General features: G+C 40.9%; 1 protein-coding gene across 5 annotated transcripts in view; it reads right to left on the minus strand.

The window, feature by feature from the left end:
• Window positions 1–18194, minus strand: part of WASHC2C (WASH complex subunit 2C) — a 34393-nt gene that overhangs the window by 3947 nt on the left and 12252 nt on the right. For 3 of the 5 annotated variants that reach the window (XM_080597125.1, XM_080597127.1, XM_080597126.1), the window contains 15 exons: window positions 17030–17191; window positions 16495–16628; window positions 14944–15036; window positions 14334–14438; window positions 12915–13031; window positions 11945–12108; window positions 11402–11513; window positions 10290–10472; window positions 9111–9290; window positions 7709–7837; window positions 7401–7496; window positions 5149–5250; window positions 3478–3540; window positions 2583–2795; window positions 446–1057 (listed from right to left, as the gene is read on the minus strand). In XM_080597125.1, the coding sequence (XP_080453251.1) occupies window positions 446–1057; window positions 2583–2795; window positions 3478–3540; window positions 5149–5250; window positions 7401–7496; window positions 7709–7837; window positions 9111–9290; window positions 10290–10472; window positions 11402–11513; window positions 11945–12108; window positions 12915–13031; window positions 14334–14438; window positions 14944–15036; window positions 16495–16628; window positions 17030–17191 (2465 nt within the window). The remainder of the gene's footprint in view (window positions 1–445; window positions 1058–2582; window positions 2796–3477; window positions 3541–5148; window positions 5251–7400; window positions 7497–7708; window positions 7838–9110; window positions 9291–10289; window positions 10473–11401; window positions 11514–11944; window positions 12109–12914; window positions 13032–14333; window positions 14439–14943; window positions 15037–16494; window positions 16629–17029; window positions 17192–18194) is intronic. The other 2 variants (XM_080597129.1, XM_080597128.1) reach the window with 1 other exon arrangement.

Raw genomic sequence — 18194 nt, forward strand, 5'->3', positions numbered from 1 at the left:
AGGTCAAGTACAACACAGAGATGCTTGTATCACCTCTCCAGCCTGACAAATTCATTCCTCCTTTAAAGATCTATTTGAGCTACTGTGCATTGAACAGGCAAGTAACAAAAAGGAACCAAATATTTCACTACTTTGAAAACAGTCATAAACATAGGGACGTCATCACAGCACATTCATTGATGCATCTGCTCTGTGTTAAGAATCCACCTTTTAATCCACATTTGCTAATAAACAGCTGAACATCCAAAGAAAGGGTTTCTGTTGCCCAATATCAAAGTATAATTGACAATTTACTTCACTCATTCTCCTGCACACCCCCAGTCCTACAACAGCTACCATTCAGCCTGTGTTTAAGTAGAAACTTCTGCATAAGGCCCTGGGGACCAAAAAGGCCAACATGGTAGGCTTTCCACCCCTACTCTTTCCAGCAAGCTTCAACCATTACCTCAAAGATGTCTTGTGCAATAGGATCAACAGCTTGCCGGACAGAAGATCTCAACTCCTTCTTTCCAGTTTTCTGACTGGTGAAAAGAGAATCTTCCTCCTCCTCCAAAAAAGGTATAGGGCTGCTTTTCGATGATGATTTTTTCTGTACAGACTGGAAGAGATCATTGCTGTCCTGATTACCCAGAACAGACAGATCAGGCTTTTTCTCTCTGCCCTTAATGGGTACGTTAGCCACATTGTCTGGAATTTCCTTCTTCAGCTTTGACTGTGCAGCTGTTCTGGATGCTGAGCTGCTTGCAAAAAGGTCTTCTGATTCAAATATATCATCTCCTTCATCTGTGGATTCTGGAGGAACAATTTTGTTTGTCCCAGCAGAAAGAACACTGCCATGAGCCGGTAGTGACAAGCCAGACAGAAAGCCGTTTTCCTTGCACTCTCCTTCAGTAACAACAGGCTCCTTTACATTCTCTATTGGTGACCTCTGTTTTGGTAGCGAGAATTGCAGTTCTTTAGCACTGTCCACCTCCTCACTCTCACCAGACTGTTGTGCAGCTAGACGGCGGGCCATTCTGCTAGGAGGTCTTCGTTTTCCTGTAACCTTGATCCTGGTCTGCAAGAAAAGAGCAGGGTTATATATAAAGGGGAAAAAAACCCAGCAACAATAACAAATTTATGGAAGAGAGGTTAGGATTCACATTTTGTTCCCTTATAACATCATCTGCCTTCATAACACCACCAATCAACACAGTACCCATTTCACACTAGCACACTGAAACCAAATTAACTCAAAGTTTTGCTTATAATGCTGGTTTAAGTAACTTCAGCAGCTACCTGTACATTTAAGCAAGTGTTCAGTTGTGAATTCTGAGCAAGGAATGATGAAACTAAATCGTTATCTGCTCAGAGAGAGAAGCAGCAAGAACCATCATCATCTCAGCATTATTCACTCTCCCTGTTTTGCAGAAAGGGGTCTGGACATTCAAGCTTGGAGTAGCTTGCAGCAAGAAAATATTCAGAAAATAACTCAGGACTTTTGCTTTGCTAGTCATTCCACAGCAGGTAGAACTGGGGTGCAAAAGCAATAGCACTTGCAAGTAGAGAGTCACAACACAGGTCAGCAAATCACACTAACCCTCTGACTTTAGGCACTACTTTTTTCTGACACTTTGCTAATCCAGAAACTTCTGTGGTGCACAGTTAGTCTAGGTCATGACTAATTACGTTTTCCATTTAATTTCATTGCTTTTAAAGACAGCACATCCTCCCACAAGTTCCCATTATAGCCTCGACCATATACAACATGGGCACACAAGTAGTAAACTTATCAGTTCAACCTCATCTTCCCTGTTATTAACACCCAGACCAAGTCTTAACTGTACGATTCAAGATTTTTTTTAAAGAACCATTAAATCCTTAAGTAGAATGTCTTTTGCAGTCCATTAAGAAAAAGGTAGGAATGAAAAACAAGTGAGCCAGGAGACAGATCTGCCATTTCAAAAGCTGTAACTTTTTTGCTTGTGGCTGGGTTTGTTTGTTTTTTGTTTTTTGTGTTTTTTGTTTGTTTAGGGAGGTTGTGTGTTGCATTTTTTTGTTTGTTTGTTTTCTTTTCTTTTGATTTTTGTTTTTAAGGGCTTTTTTTTGAGCTTTTGTCTGAAAAAGAATTATGACTGACAGTTCAGGACAGCATGACGTGTTTATCCACAGAAGGGATAAAGCTCAACCTCCAGTAGTGACATGTCCTTGACATCTTGCTACAGCAGCTGTCTATAACATATTTTATAGTTAGCCTAGAGAAATGCCTTCTTTATGTTTTTCAGGCTGGCACCTTTCAAGACAGTACAAGGTGTTAGACTAAAATACCTCCAACCTATAGGGAAAAACAATGTATTTGGGTGCTGTATGCATGTGCCTTAAAAAGGGACTGAATTGGGCATATGCGTAAGCCCCTTACAGAGCTAAGAATGCAGTGAACTTGACCTTCTCTTCATTAGCCTGGTATAGTGGATTAGATTTCCACACCTTTATTCAGATAGACTACACTGTTAGCAGAATTTGCACAGCAAAACATAAGTTTCTGAAAGAGAACAGAGACTGTTTTTAATCCCCTTTTCTATCCTGTTAAATACCAAGGTTACCTTATTGGCACTGTGCAAGGTATCCGCTTGCATAGGCTGATCGAAGCTTACACCCAGTTCCTCATTGCTTCCGGCAGCAGGGAAGGCTTCACTGTTCTGTACATCGTTGGGTTCATTCAGTGGGGTGTCCAAAACTGGCAAGGGGGACTTTACATTGGAGACCTTAGGCATTGCACCAGGAAGTAAGGCTGCAGGGTTAATAGCTAAGTTAGCCTACAAAATAGAGAAAAACATACAAACACACACAAAGAAGTCACGTTAATACTGCTCAAGAGCAGGCATGGCTCCAGAGAAGCAGCAGGCGTGTTTAGGCATTCAAATTCTACTCCTAAGAGTACCTGTCCTCTCTCACATCTACTCACTTCTGTATATCCCACATCATCTGTCTCACTAAATCTGTCGAGTGCTCAACACTATTGTCCTGTATAAAAGCTTCAAGAACAGCATGGCCACTCTGCATCAGGCAAAAACCTATCTAGCTCAGTATCCTGTCTGAGGAAAAGACTGGTTCTGACATTAAAGTGATATTGTCATATAGATAGTTATTAGATTTTTCATATCAGAGAGGGAAGCAACCAAAACTCAAAAACCCTAAGAGTCTCTGAACATACTTAAAATAGTGCTGAGTAGATTAGCAGGCCAACGAGCAGCCCACCCTCTGCCCCCAAATAGAGTTAAATAGCATTGCTCATAGTCAGCTCTGAAAGGTGAGAAGGGGGAAATAATGTTAAACATGCAATACAGAAAAAAGTAACAATATAGAATGTAATCTGAAAAAAATTGCAAGAGTAAGGTAGGGAAGCAAAAAGATTTTGTTTCAGGGAGAGCCATCAGTAAGGCAAGGAAGATTTTTTTAATTTTTTTTTGAAAGTCAAAATGCCAATAAAGTAATTACTTGTAACTTTCCAATCCGAGATGAGGGCTCTTTGGTTTTAATGGGAACAGGACCTGTAGATTTCTGCACAAAATTACACTGGATTAAACAACAGCTGGACAAGTTAATATCAACATCTTCAACCAGACTATAGCTTACGTTTTAACACAACTAAAGAAAGGGACCAGCTCACTCCTTACCAGCTTTTTCTGGAATACTTTGTTATCAAGGCATCTCATTACATTCCAGTACCTGAGCTATAGTCATTCAATTTTCAACTTCTCAGTTCCCAACATCATAGCCTTATCTTCATTATGACATCTGTTTCACCCTCTTTCTATCCAATATTATGCTTTGCCATAGTAACTCTACAACTTCCATCTTCTCCATGTCACACATGACTCTTGTCAAATCAAATTCTGACAGCCACCCTTACTCCTTGCTTGTTCCCTCCCCTAAGATCCTCTGAGGCCATGCTGCCAGATCACGATATAATGAACTTCTCTTTGTAACCAGCTATAATAGGGCCACAGGCTTTAATGCAGCACACACAGAAGCCAAGAGGGTTACAAAATAGAACCTCTTAGCTCACAAGGAAAACAGCTTCTGAGAAGGGAGTGCTCCTCTACAGAAAGCAGACCGTCAGTACCAGAAATAAGACCAGCAGACTAAATGAGCAAGAGCAGCTTTGTGGTCTGAAGATTTGAATCAATTCTAGGACTCGGGGATAAACCAGATCAACAGAGGTGTTTGTCCGGGGTTTGCTCACTGCAAGCGTCTGATCTAACTTGGTTCTATGAGCTGGGCCATACTGCCATTGGTGTGAGTGGGCAGTCACTGAGGATTTGAACACTGTTTTGGGGGACTTGATAGCATGACAGAAAAACCCTGCTGCCTGAGATTATTCTCCATTTAAATGCACATGGGATTTGGCTGAATCTTACACAGGCTAAGATCATTCTAGGCTACCAGTAGCTCCAAAAAAAGGGAAGACAAGTGTGGTTCTCCACATCAAAGAGTACTTCACCAAAAGGGAAGACAAGCTTGCTCTGTGTTCCTCAACCCAGGAGGCAAAAAACAGCCTCCCCCCTTCCCGGAAGATGAAAAGCTCATTTCCTACAGCTGGAAGTCAAACAAGCAGCTCTGATGAGACAAGACAGACTTCAGATCCAGACTGCCTCTCTGCGATACGCTGTTTCTGCAAGATTAAGAACAGGAGTAGGAGTCTTGTTTGCTCCTCATAAAGCCTCCAAGAAAAGATTCTCAACAGCCACAGATTTGTGCCATGTGCCATGATCTCCTATCTGAGAAAGCCTACTTATACTTTAAAGATAACATTCACTCCATCAGACACTGGCAATTTGAAGAATGAGCAAGTGATCAAATCACACGGTTTTGTATCAAACTGCATCTGAAGCCTAGATCTTCACTGCTTTGCACTTCGCCCTCATAAGCATGTGGATAAAGAACAAAATACTATCAACAGCATTTGAATTTCTTGCAGTTAACTTAAATTTCTGCTTATCAACAGTGCTGCTGTAGATAAGCAGAGATAAATATGGCCATGTATTACTGCATTTCTGCAGCTTTGCAGTCAGTGAATTCAGGCATTAGTTTTGATCTTTTCAGGAGACTTTAAAACATCTCTTTTTCCTGTGCATATTGTTCAAGACACAAGATTTCAGTACTTGCCTCTGTAGTTACTGTCTTCAGAGCGTCATCTTGTTTGGCACTTAAAGCATTTTCCAAGGGAGGGCTTGAACTGGCTTTCACTGTTTTCTTCTCCACTATTTTCTGAAAACATTAAGAGCACAAGTCCCCATGAATTGGTAAAAAGCACAGTCAGCAGAACAACAGAGTAAGCAAAGCTTTTAGGATCTCAGTTCCATTTGCAAAGAAAACTACCAATATCTTTTGAGTCTGCAATGCATAGGCATTGCTTTTTGGTCTGCAATGGCAAGGGCCTTCCACTCCACCATACTTTTAACCTACCCATGGCTTTGTTGTCTATACTAAAAAATAAAGTGAGTTTGGATAAGCTTCTGAATGCATACGTATGCTGTCCTCATACAGAGGACAGCGGGGAAAATAAAGGTACAAAGATAGCTAAGCAACACTACTATTTTTATGGTTTCAAGCAAGCAGGCTCTGTACATAGCTGCCAAGCACTAATTAGCTAAGACCACCCCTTCTACAGTCCTCAGAGGAACAGTTTCCAGGAAATATTGCCAGTTTTCTAGCCTAACTTCCAGCTAACGACCTGAAAATAGATTAAAGTAAGAGTTGGCTTCATTTAATTAAACTGTAAATACATTTAGAGTAGCAGTTTAGAATGCATGTTAGGACTTTGACCTCAAACCACCTGTAACACAGTCCAGTTCATTACTGCAGCTGCTTGCACCCTAAAAACAATCCAGTGATCAAGAACATTTTAACACATTCATTACCTCAAATGAAACCAATCTGCAGTCTTTAACAAAAGTTATCAAGTAAGGCTCAGTCATGCATGAATCACAGGGAAGAAAGTGAGACTTCAGTTGCTAATATTACAAGTTGGCAAGAACTAGAATATCATTAGGTAGACAAACACAATGAAAGATGTAAAGTCTTAAGGTAGAGATCTAGTTTTGTTCTGTTAAATAGCCTGTTTCTAAAACCAGGGCATTTGCAGTAGTTATTGAATGTGGGTTCTTGCACTTATTAGACAAAATAGTAAAGATAAAAAGGAACACGAGCTCTCTACAGTCTGTATTCTTCAGGGTAAGAAAGTCAGCTTATTTTTTCCCCAGAACAATGCTGCCAGGCAATTAATAGTTTAAGATCAACAATCTGCCACTGTACTAATGATCTGCGGTTCCTGCACTAGATATTCAATCATGATTAACCGAACTGTTAAGCCTATTGAAAAGAAAAACATAATCACATCTATTCTTGCACATTTAAAAGGTTATTTTGAAGTAACAGATGTTTCCCCTTGTTACCTTTATAAAGTTAGTAAAACCACTTAGTTCTATGAAAAGAAAAACATAATCACATCTATTCTTGCACATTTAAAAGGTTATTTTGAAGTAACAGATGTTTCCCCTTGTTACCTTTATAAAGTTAGTAAAACCACTTAGTTCTATCTAAACGCTCTGTCAGAAACTAACAAAAAAAATTAAGTCTACTCGAAGAGACCTCTCAGTGATATGCAAGTATGTTAATCTCAGTATTTTTTGTTGAAAGTGTAGCTATACCTTGAAGAAGTAGCTGGTCACAGGAAGATAGACCAGAATAGGGTTACAGCCCTTATCCATCTATAAGGGTAACTATACAGCTAGTCCACTACAGTGCAAATTAAAACAGGTTCATCTGAACTACTATAGAAGTGGCTCAAGCTGCTTCTTATTGCGGTAGACAAATACTGTCATATAAATAGTGAATGCCTCAGGGAAGGAAGTGTAATTTTTTAATCTCTTTTCCACAGCTTGGTTGTGAAGCTGTATCTGTAGGCAATCTGTAACCTGGAAAGGCAGATTTGAGGTTGGCCATCTGTGCTAGCTCTCCCACAAAGCATGCTGAGCCTAAAGAACCTCATTGCCCTTTGGAGCAGAGAAGCTGTTAGCTGAAGTTCTACCATCCCCCTACCTGTTAAACCAGTCAGACCCTGAATAATAGAAATGTAACTCCACTACTCCGATTTCTGCTCAGTTGTATTCTCTAACACTTAAACAAATCCCAGTGGCATGCAAAGAGGAAAATAATCCACTCCTCACATCCCAGTTTTGCAAGTCTACTGCATCTATTTGTTCCTTAGGTCTTCAGGGTCACATGAGCCATTTCTATTCTCTTAAAAAAGATTAATTCATTTCATTTCTTGTGGGAACACGTATGGAAAAAATCCCTTCTATACACTTCTTTCCAAAGTCTTTTACAATAGTCATTTATAGTAGAGGACCAGATACCGGAGGGTTTGTTTTAGCAGTACTGAAGAGATCATCTTCATCATCATCCCCAAAAAGCCCACCTCCAGATGATGGTTTCAGGATACGGTTTGCAGACTGAAGAAAGAGATGATAAAAATAAATAAATAAAAGTGTCACTGATCAAAAGCATGTCTCCTCCTGCCTGTGATGCCTGAACTGATTTTAGCATTTGGCCATCCCTGGAGATAAGGGACTTTTAAGTTATGTACAAACAAGCAACATTCATAGGTTGCACACTTCAAAGACCATTTTTAAGCAGAAGGTTCAGAGGAGGGCTTTGAACTCACCACCGACTTCTTGGGGCTGGCAAAGAGGTCGACGTCTGGATCATTGTCCTTCTGAAGTTTGTGACTGAAAAGAAGCTCTTCATCTTGAAAGACCCCAGTGCTTTTGGGACGAGTGCTTTTCTTGGAAGGCTGAGAGGAGGAGAAAGGTCCACAAAATGAAAAAAACCCTCCTTACGGAGGGCATCTAGTTCATGGGTTTACTTGCCTAGTAATAAGGCAGGTTATAATTCACCCAAGGCTACACTACAGCCTTGGTAACAAAAATACAACTTTAACTATCAGTTGCATTTTTCACTTTGACTAAATTTGCAAAACCTACAAAGTAAATACATGTATTAACAGTTCATTTTTATGAGAAGACATTAACCAAAATACACCTGTCTGCTGACCTGAAAGCCAGCTTCTATTACCTACTCATTACATGTCCCTAGGAGGAAGAAAAGTTTTTCAGTATGGTATCGTGAGTGTACAGGAAGGTTTATATTTTAGCAAGACACTTTTATGCCTTGGATTGTTCAGATGAAGGTGCAGGACAGAAGTGAAAAGAAGAGAATCTGGGTAATTTTTTTTTAATTAAAGGTAGCTCAGAAAAATAAAGGAAAAAAAAGGAAAAGACAGACAAAAGACAAAGTCCTGTAAAGCTGTTATTGTTGACAGTGTTCCCATTCTCCTCCCTTTAAAGCAAAAGCACCCCCATAAATAAGAAAATAACATAATGTCTGCCTTTGGCAAAATTATGTACTTACAACTTCGCTGCTGAGTGGTAGGGAAGGTTGACAGTCAAACGGAGCACCTTATCAGCCCTCCATAATCCAGCAAGCCAACTGGTAAAGCTGCTATCTAAGCAGTTTCCAGCACATCATATTTGGTCTGCTCTTCCTGTTCTACATTTTTTATTACTGCTCTGTTCTCAGCCTTTCCATGCATCAGTTTTAACTTCACATCAAAAGCGAGGTCAATTTTTTAGAGAGCTAGATGTGCTGTGTATGCCTAGACACGTGTAGACCTGATATAGGTCTAGTAGCATCCATACACAAAACACATACTAGACTGAGACAAGCACTCAAAATAGTCTCACCTTTCAGATTTCCCTACTAAAAAGATAAGGTTCCTAAATCATCTATTGTGGTTTTTGCATTATCATACATTTCAGCACCTTAATCACTCCGTGGATGTTAGATGCTGACTGCTGAATGCTTTCCAGAAAAGCTTTGAGGGATTTGGGATCATAGGGAAGAATAGGAATCATTTCTCATCCAAGAATTTGGAAGTTTAAAATTTGAAAAAGATTAAACTTCATGACTTGCAGAGAAGGGAGGGTAAAAACAAAACCTTGCCTAGAACAGAAGAGGTATAGAGGCAGAAGTATTATTTCTGTGTTCAAGAACGTCTCTAGACTCACCACACCAATTTCTTTCTGTGCATTTTTAGTGCCATCATCTTCCAGTCTCTCCTCTTCCTCCTCATCAAACAAGCTTAACACTTTCTTAGCTTGGGTCTTGACATCTTTTTCCAGAGCTGGTGGTGACGTTGCAAACAAATCTGAATTGCTGTCTGGCTCCAAGGATGTTGCTGCAAAAGGCTCCACCAAAATAAATAAATACATCAAGCTGTTATTTAGTTCAGGTTTGCCCCCCAAAACCACTAAACTTTACTGTTTAAATGCCAGCAGCGGTCAGAGTTCTGTAATCTGGTACCATATCAGACAACTAATTTCAATTCATTTTTCCTAAGCAGACAGAATAGCAATATGCAGATTATCAAGATAGATTTCAGTATAAAGATCACACTTTATCGCTCTGAAAGGAACAAAGGCTTCCTCCTGGCACCCTAACACCACAGTGCTGTTGATAAGCAGCTTTCTGCATAAGGTTTCCTCCCCATCTATAAGTCAGGCTGTCTCTGCTCCACAAGAGTGTATACAGCTGTTTTGACATTATCTATGAGGCACCCAGTTCATGCAACCTGAGATTCCTTGTAGAATCTCAGCACTACCTGAACACCGAATGTGATCAGGAAAACAGTGTGATAATAGCACCCTGGAAACACATCAGCTGGTATTTCTCCAACAATCACTCAGCAGGAGAATGCCCAAGAGTAAGTTCTGCTGAAGCTTCTTCAATAATGCACTCAAATCTCATTTTGTAAACAATGCAGCCCAGAAGAAACTCACAATCCTGAGAGACATTTCTACAGCTACCAAAACCATTTATAATTCACCAAACAGTATGCTCAAACAATAAAGTTACTGAGCTTTACAAAACCTATGCGTTAGTATAGCCTGCTTTTTGAAAGGAGAGCTCTGCGAATGCAAATAAAGGTTGCCCTGGTCAGTATGGAGGTGGAAAGAAACAAACCCAAAACAGAAACCTCTCATGTATGCCAGCTGGAAAACAAATTTAAATGTCATGTAATCAGTTTGCTGTTGGTTTGACCAAGTGATTCTGCTATAGAAAGATTGAATTATTCTTTCTTTAGCAATAGCAGACAATCCAGAAAAATAACTGTCCCAAAGCAGCGCCGCTACATTTTTAAACTGAACCTTTGCCAAACTTCATATTAATGTAAGAAAATCGCTCACTTTTTCCTTTGTATGCTGCCCTGCAACATCTGTTCCTCTAGGCACCGGAACTGCTGCAGGCTCTTCTAAAGACCACAACGTATCTTCTACCTGGTTAGACTTTGCCTTATCTGGCAGATCTCCCTTTTCCTCCTTTTCTTCATCACTAAACAAAGGTGGTGCTTGTGCTGGTTTTACTTTCTCCTGCAAAATTAAGAGAATGTCACTGACACAAAATTGCTTGGTATACAGGAAGTACTTATGCTGTGGGATAGCAGACTCACAGTATGTTATCTATAGGGATCTATGTGGACACTGGCAACATGCTTGATGCCTCCTACTTTCTTCCCATGGGGCTTTCTGATTTGTGACTTTTGATTTCTATTACTATAGGCTCTTAAGACTGAATGAAGAGTGCCAGGAAGCAGCTGCAAGCTTAGAGTAGATGCTGTGGGAAACCTGTTTAATTACTGCACTGGTTCCTGAGACTGCCAGCAGCCAGACTACGGCTTGCCTGTTTCTTTTTCTATTCCCAAGCCTACATTGAACCCAAACTGAAAAAGACAAGGTCTGGAATTATAATTATGTTTATGGCAACTGTTTTCCTGGTAACCAGAAAGGCAAAACTGGGGAGTGAGGGCACACAAGTGCAGGGAGTCCTACAGATACAGCTGAATTCAACTTCTGCAATTCCTACTTACAATTCCAAAGCACAACCAGACAGCACACTACGGGTTAAGCTCACAAGACAAAGGACAGCATAAGTGCTCTCCACAGAGGGTCAGTCAGCTTGGGCCGAGGTGGCACAAAGGATGAAATCCCAGCTTCGCAGTCAGCAGTAAGCCATCTGTTCCTGTTAGTGGTACCTTTCAGCTGAAAGCTCTTTACACATGCACACATTTAACATAAATTAAACAAGTGTAGGGTTGACGATCAAGACAATTTTGAAATCTCTTTTAGGCTGATGTTAGAAATTTTACATGTGTGAATTCAGTCTGCCCTGATCCCCTTCCAAGTTTGCTAGAACTACTGTTGTCTAGAACATTTTGGGTTTACATTACCTATCAAGGAAGATATCCTATGAAAACACTGTGCAAGTGTTCTGTGTTATTTTTAAAAGAAAGAGAAGGTACCGCTGTGGCCTTTGCAGCTGAAGGAAGTAGTGTTGATTGGGAACTGAAGAGTGATTCTCCATTAACAACATCATCTTCAAATAGCAGCGATACTTTCTGTGGCTTTCTTTGGCTGCAGGTGAGGAAGAGAAAAGTTGAAGATCAATGCAAAAGTTTCAGGGCCCACGTACTGCATCTGTTTAAGTATGACTTCATTTGCAGGGTCTTGTCCCAGATCTAGGACTATGTTTCCTCACCACGTCAACAATTCTACCACCACCCCTCTCATCTGCACAGCTTTCTGCAGGAGTGAAGACAAGAGAGGTCAGAAAGGTATCAAAGGCAGGGAAATGGGATGCCCAGTTTAGTGCTAGGGAGGAAAACAATCCATCATAGACATAAATGAGGTGAAAGAGCCCAGCCCAGCCCACTCAAGCAACTCTACTTTCTCCTCAACAACACTAACAGGAGACAACACTCAATATGCCTGACTCTGTCAGGTTTTGAGGACAGTGCTGAATTGTTCTGAAAAAGCATTCCCATTTCCCCCCAAAGGATTTTCACCTCTCTTTAGTGATTGCAAATAAATCCTCCTCATCCTCTTCCTCAAAGAGGCTCGTCTTCTTCACAGCTTTAGCTTGACTGATGGTGCTAGCTGATTTTGTAGGTCCCTCTTTTCGGTTATCTTCTGAAGGAAGTTTAGGTGGCTTGGAGACATTCCAGTGTTCCTGAAAAATAAGGAACCTTTAAGTTTCTTTTGTCTTGGTCAAAGCCACTTTCACATCTTCTCTACAAACAGAAACAGTTCAGCATCTTGGCAGTCTCCTTGTATCTCTTTACCAGTTTCTTTTTGTGCCTTTGTGTTAGCCACTGACATTGTTCAGGCTTTGCAGAGGGCCCGGCCACCTTTCGGCATACGGTATTTGCCAGCACAACAGTATACACACTTTACTGTTATAGTTGCTCTCAAGAAGTGAGATCGGTGCAAACTGCAGTTATACTATTCATGTGAGTAAATTCAGAGGCTTTCCAGACAATTTTTTTAGTTACTTAGTGCCTCTGATTTTCAATTAAGTTTTAGGACTACACTTAATCTATCCCTAATAGAGTGCTGGTCATTTGTTTCATTTTTCCCATCCCCACATTTCAAAACAAAAAAAAAAAACCCACCCTATCTATCTAGAACTGTTAAACTTTCCTCACAGAAATTAAGTCAGTAAGTGAAAGCAAACCCACTTTTTCCTCTTTCAGTATTTTTAAGTCAGGCAGCAGCCTCCTCCATTTATTATTGACCTTACTATAAATTACATTGAAAATACTGATTATCTCTTCCACATAACTTCTGTTACCCAGATCCTGAGTTAACTTGAGCCAAGAATCAGCTTCCTTGGCTGCAAACAAGTCAGAGGAATGAGGTAGCCATGGCACATGGACACAAGCAAAGTCTGGCTGTGGTTCCTATCTTAACAGTTTTATGCTTTGTCCATTAATAAAACCTTTAAAGCCCTTTCATCCAAATCTCACTCTTCACTACCTCTTCATCACTGCTGAACAGTAAGCTGGAAGCTTTCTTGAGTGGCTCTGACTGTTTTGCTTTCTCTTCCAGAAGCTTTTCCTGTTGCTTCTTGGCAGGTACCACACCAAAGAGATCCTTAAAAAAAAAATTAAAAAAACAAAACCATGATGGAAAGCTCACTGAGAAGTCGTAAACATGCAAGACACTGTTGCCACCTACTCCTCAGATGAAAGAAACATCTTTTCCTTGAACCTTTTCTGCAGGCTTTCTCAAGCATGTCACAGCATTGTAGTTAAGGGAATTCCATGCACACAGCATTTGATAGGCCAGAAACTAGCAAGTGCACAGCCTGATTTTGGCCCACAGGTTCTCCAAAAACCACCACACAGCAATACTGCTGCACAACAGCAAAAAAAAAAAAGGGGCACAGTTTCTACATCTATTCAGTGATATGGAGAATGAATCCCATTCTACAAGGATGGGCAATAGGTAAGCTGAACCACTACCTCTGAGCAAGAACCACAACTTTCACCTGAAGATAAGCATGCTGATTTTTATAAAGATATCAGAACATACAAAAACAGATGTTGACTTCATTACGTAACACTTAGTTATGCTTTGCCCCACTCAACTTGAACATCAGTTCCATAATGCAACCTTCCTGACAGACACCTCAGACTCCAGTGCATTAGAAAACGTTTCATTACCCTGCCAGTTACTTCTGTGAACAACCCCTAGTCAAAGAGGAGGTGAGCTGCAAGCAGCCCCTTCCTGAATAGGAGACTGTTACCTCAAGTTTGCAGACATTCCTGGTCTTATGGCTCTGAACAGGTCTCCTGTTAGCCTCATGTTAAAACTATACAATAACCTTAAAGTCACCATGAAGGCTGCAGGCCCAGAGTTGAAATCTCTCTGGAGAGCGTTTGCGAGGGAGAAGAGGGTACAAAAGGTAAGGAAAGCACACACTAATCCAGATTTGAAAAACTTTGCAGAAACTGTGCTCTCATCTCAATCTCTGCACTAGCAACCATAATTTTTACATACTGAAAAGAAAAAAAAATAAAATCACCAGCCGCGACACACAGGAAGCAAGAAGTCCCCATGTGGCTGGCTACCACAGGCCAGGATAAAGCAGCTTCTCTAAGCTCTTAACAGTTCTGTATCTCAGTGCTCCTTAGCCACATGAGCATGCCAGTATCCTTAGTGTTTAGGTCCAGAAACGATATGCAGTGACTAAAATACTAAGAACCCACAAGAGTATCTGCTCAATTCTCCTCCCTGATGCTGTCCACATGCACAGAACTGTTACACAATGTAAGACCACCAATTTTGTGCTCCAAATTTAGCATTTTTGAACACCTGAGTATTTCCTGCTGCATTTGCAAGGCTGGGCAGGAGGATTCCCACACATAGGCGATATCAGGAAGTGGCACTTACCTCTTCATCATCATCAAACAAAGAGAGTGGAGTTTTTGTCATGGACTTGCTGGTGGGGAGAGACGGAGCTTTCGACTTCACAGTTTTACTTGATGAAAACAAGTCCTGCACAAAAACAAAGAAACATCACTTTGCAAAGCAATGCTAAGGATTTAAGAATTCTAAAAATGACATTTATATTCTTCCTTTAAAAAAAATTTAGTATGTCTGTGAAGTCAGGAAAGACTTTTTCAGGTGTGCCAACAACCTGAAACTCCACAGGGATTTCCTTCAGCCTTGCAGATTAATTGCTAGCTGCAAGTCCAGGACACAAGGTTAAACACATGCAGTCTTTCGTGATTCTTGCTTTTGACTTGCTGCTCCCCTCGTCCCCCATCAGACTTTTAATTTATGCCTATTTGTACCACACAAGTTCAGGTTTCTAGTGTTGGGGAAGAAATTCTGACAGATTTCACTCTTGGAGCAAGAACGAACTTTCAAAAAGAACAGGAACAGATGCATGGATGTCCTCAACCTTATGGGTAAACAAGGTGTCCCCCAGATACCAGTGAACTGAAGTTAGCGTGACCCAGATCCCAAAGATTTCTGTAGTGATTTAAGAGATACTCACTTCAGAATCCTCCTCATCAGAGAAGAGGCCCCTCTGTTTCCTTTGAGGTGCTTCAGATAAAGGCTTGAAGTCATCACCTGATGACGGCTGACTCTTTAAGACAAAAAGAAAAACACGCTTCATCTGCACCCATTTAAGGTCAGTAAGGACAGACACCCTATATGTCCCTTTCTACAGGACAGCATCCCAGCAGTCAAAGGGACACAAGCTTGCCATCCATGAGCTCAAGTCCCACGTGCTGTGTGAGCAGCTCTTCCTCAGCCAGAACTATGCAAAGGTGACAAGCAAATCTTGGCATAGGCCTCCTCTCCCACCACCTTACTTCTCAGCAGAGAATGTGTGCAGCAACTCAGATCAGGCCCCATTGTGAGTTAAAGGGAAAATAATTTTTTAAAGCCATATTTAGCAAAGAAAGATGGCAGTTTCTGCCAATCATCATTTCCTGTATTAGCAGTGTGCAGCCCAAGCCTGCTACCAGCTATATTGCCATTAAAGTCAGAATGATTCCAGACCCAATCACTACTGTCAGCAAGCCTGGAAGATAAAATAGACTTCACTTCCTGACACTGCTGCTGAATCAGCTGTCATGCTCTCCCTCCAGGAAAGCTAAGTGCTACCAGATCTGAGCAATGGCTATGGATGACCTCCCATCATCACTGCTGCTCCACTGACCACGGATACTGTTGCAGTGCACCAGAAACAGAAGCTGGCCTTGGGCCTTGTGCTCAAGTGCTTTTTATAAGGCTGTATGGAGAGAGTCCTACAGCAATTTGCATCACACACGCCTAGCTCCGTATGCTTCTCAGTGCGGAGGGGAGAAGAGTCACTGTAGCTCATTATGTTTGTATACTGCTTAGACAGTCAGTATGTATTCAGTGAACACATACAGTTTGTTACGGAAACAAAGAGCATTACTGCTTTTCTCAAGACACTGCTCTGAAAAGGAAAGTGGAGCGTGCATTAGGAGGGTCTCAAAAATTCCATACACGTGTCCTCAGGACAGCATTTAAAGCTTTCTACAACTTACAGTTTTCAGCTGAAAAGCAGCTTTTTGAACACTCAAAGTTTTGTATATGCTTCGGTAAAACTGTGACACCCACACTCCCATCCTAAAATATATACAAGCAACAGGTTACCAGTAAAGTTCCTATCTGTGGTCTGTATAAGTGCAAGCACAGTCTCTACACAGAACCATGACACCAAAGGTTCTTAAGTCAAGCTGGCTTCCTTCCAGCCATGAACTTCATAAACTGTTTTAGTCATTGTTTTGTCCTTAAACCGAGGCTTCTCATTTTGCTCTCACTTCAGTCCTGCTTTAACAATATTCTTCTAATCATTGTCCCCCCCGCAAACAACCTAAATAAACCCCAAGTTTGAGAAGCAAAATACGTTTACGGACACCTGAAGCAGTTCGGTCACAGAAGACTATGAATGCGGTTCTGCCTCACAGACATGGCATTTCCATATCATTTTACATGGAAAGATGACTTCAGCTGCAGTAATAACTTTTTCCTCAAACCTTGAGGATATGATCCATTTATATTCCATTACCTTTTTTGCTGTGACTGTCTCCCTGTGACTTTCTGTTTCTTTAGTTGTGCTGGCAGCCACAGGAGGAATGGCAGGCTTTTCTTTGAACAAGTCACCTTCATCATCATCATCAAATAGGTCAGCTGTAGACTTGACTGCATTAAGAGACAAAACAAAAAGGGAATGAATAGAACAGAACAACCACTATTGAACAAGAGGAGACAGCAGTCATAAAATATACCATGCTCCCTTTTTAAAGCTGACCAACACCAGAGATCTTGAGAAAAAACTAGGCATGCTCTCAAAATGAAACATCATTTACCTGAGAGCACTAGTAACAGACAATGCAGTCAACATGCATTGAGCTGGAGTCAGCAGACACTTCTAAATTCCTGAATGCAGTGTTTGGCATTAGCTTGGCACCTCTAAAGGCACAGAGTCTGCTAACAGGTAGTGGTGAGCACAGGAGTTGAGCACTGAACTCACTGGGTTCCTATCAGTTTGAATTTTGATGACCCTTAATGTTTCACCTGCCACTGCACACATACAGAGATACCTGGATCTGGAGGCTTTTTACTTGCTCCCCCAAAGAAGTCATCGTCATCATCATCAAACAGAACAACTTTCCCAGGCTGTTTAGGAGATTTCTCTGTGCTCCGTGCTGCAGGTTTCTTGTTTTTTTCTACAATTACAGGGGAACTAAAGACATCACTCCCTCCTGCAGGTCAGATAGGAGAAAAAACACACACAATTATTACCAGAGTTACTGAAAAGCTACTCCTTCCTAAGTGAAGCCAGGCTGATAGTTTCCATCACAGCAACTTTTGATGCATTCCTGCAACAGTGTCTCATCAAAAAGCATTAACTAGAAATTTCATGGTAAAATCAAGTTGCAGACTGATGGCCTCTCACTCACACTGCAAGCACTTCTTCCTAACACCTGCTCATCTCCCCTAAAACAGCAGTCAGCTCCTATGTTAAAGGTAGCAAACCCATCAGTCCCACTCTGTTGTCTGCATGGACTTCCCAAACCAGAATCCTACTTTACAAACCAGTAAGCTACAAAACAGTGGACAAATAGAAGTGATAAGGTACCTGGGGAGAGGGAAGGGCAGATGACTGAGCTCTCCTAAGGAGCAGATCTTGTCATGCAAAAATCATTAATACCACTGCACTATGAGGATGAGTTTGGTCCCAAGATCTCCGAATACTTTAGACAAACTGTCTGCGAACACTTTAAGCCTTTCTGGTAAAATAAGCAGTCTGGTTCTAAGCCATCTTTTTGCTACTTAAATACAGAAATTTGGAAACAGTGAAGAAAAGAGACTAACTGAAAGCCTGGTAAAAAGAGTAGAACTGCTATCTGGTTAAAACTCTGCTGATTGCATGAATTTAGAATCACAGCAGCAGTTCATCATTTAAGAAATAAATCACAATTAGAAAGTGCCACGGGATTTACAGGAATACAGTCAGAGAACTTGTTTAGGTAGTTATTATTCATTCTCCCATTCCTAAATGGGCTGTTCACTGGGAGTGTGTTCATGAAGTGATTTTGAAGAGCAAATGAGCTGGTGACTTTAGCCTGTCTACAAGGTACTGAAAAGATGCAACAGAACACTTTGAATAAATGCTGCATACCACTTAACGAACAGAACACGATTAGAATGATGGCAAATTCACTGCTTATACAATAGTACCTCCAAGAAAGAACAAAGGATAAA

The sequence above is a fragment of the Anser brachyrhynchus genome, assembly GCF_964034855.1.
Source record: "Anser brachyrhynchus genome assembly, chromosome: 6".
In the NCBI taxonomy this organism is placed as follows: Eukaryota; Metazoa; Chordata; class Aves; order Anseriformes; family Anatidae; genus Anser; species Anser brachyrhynchus.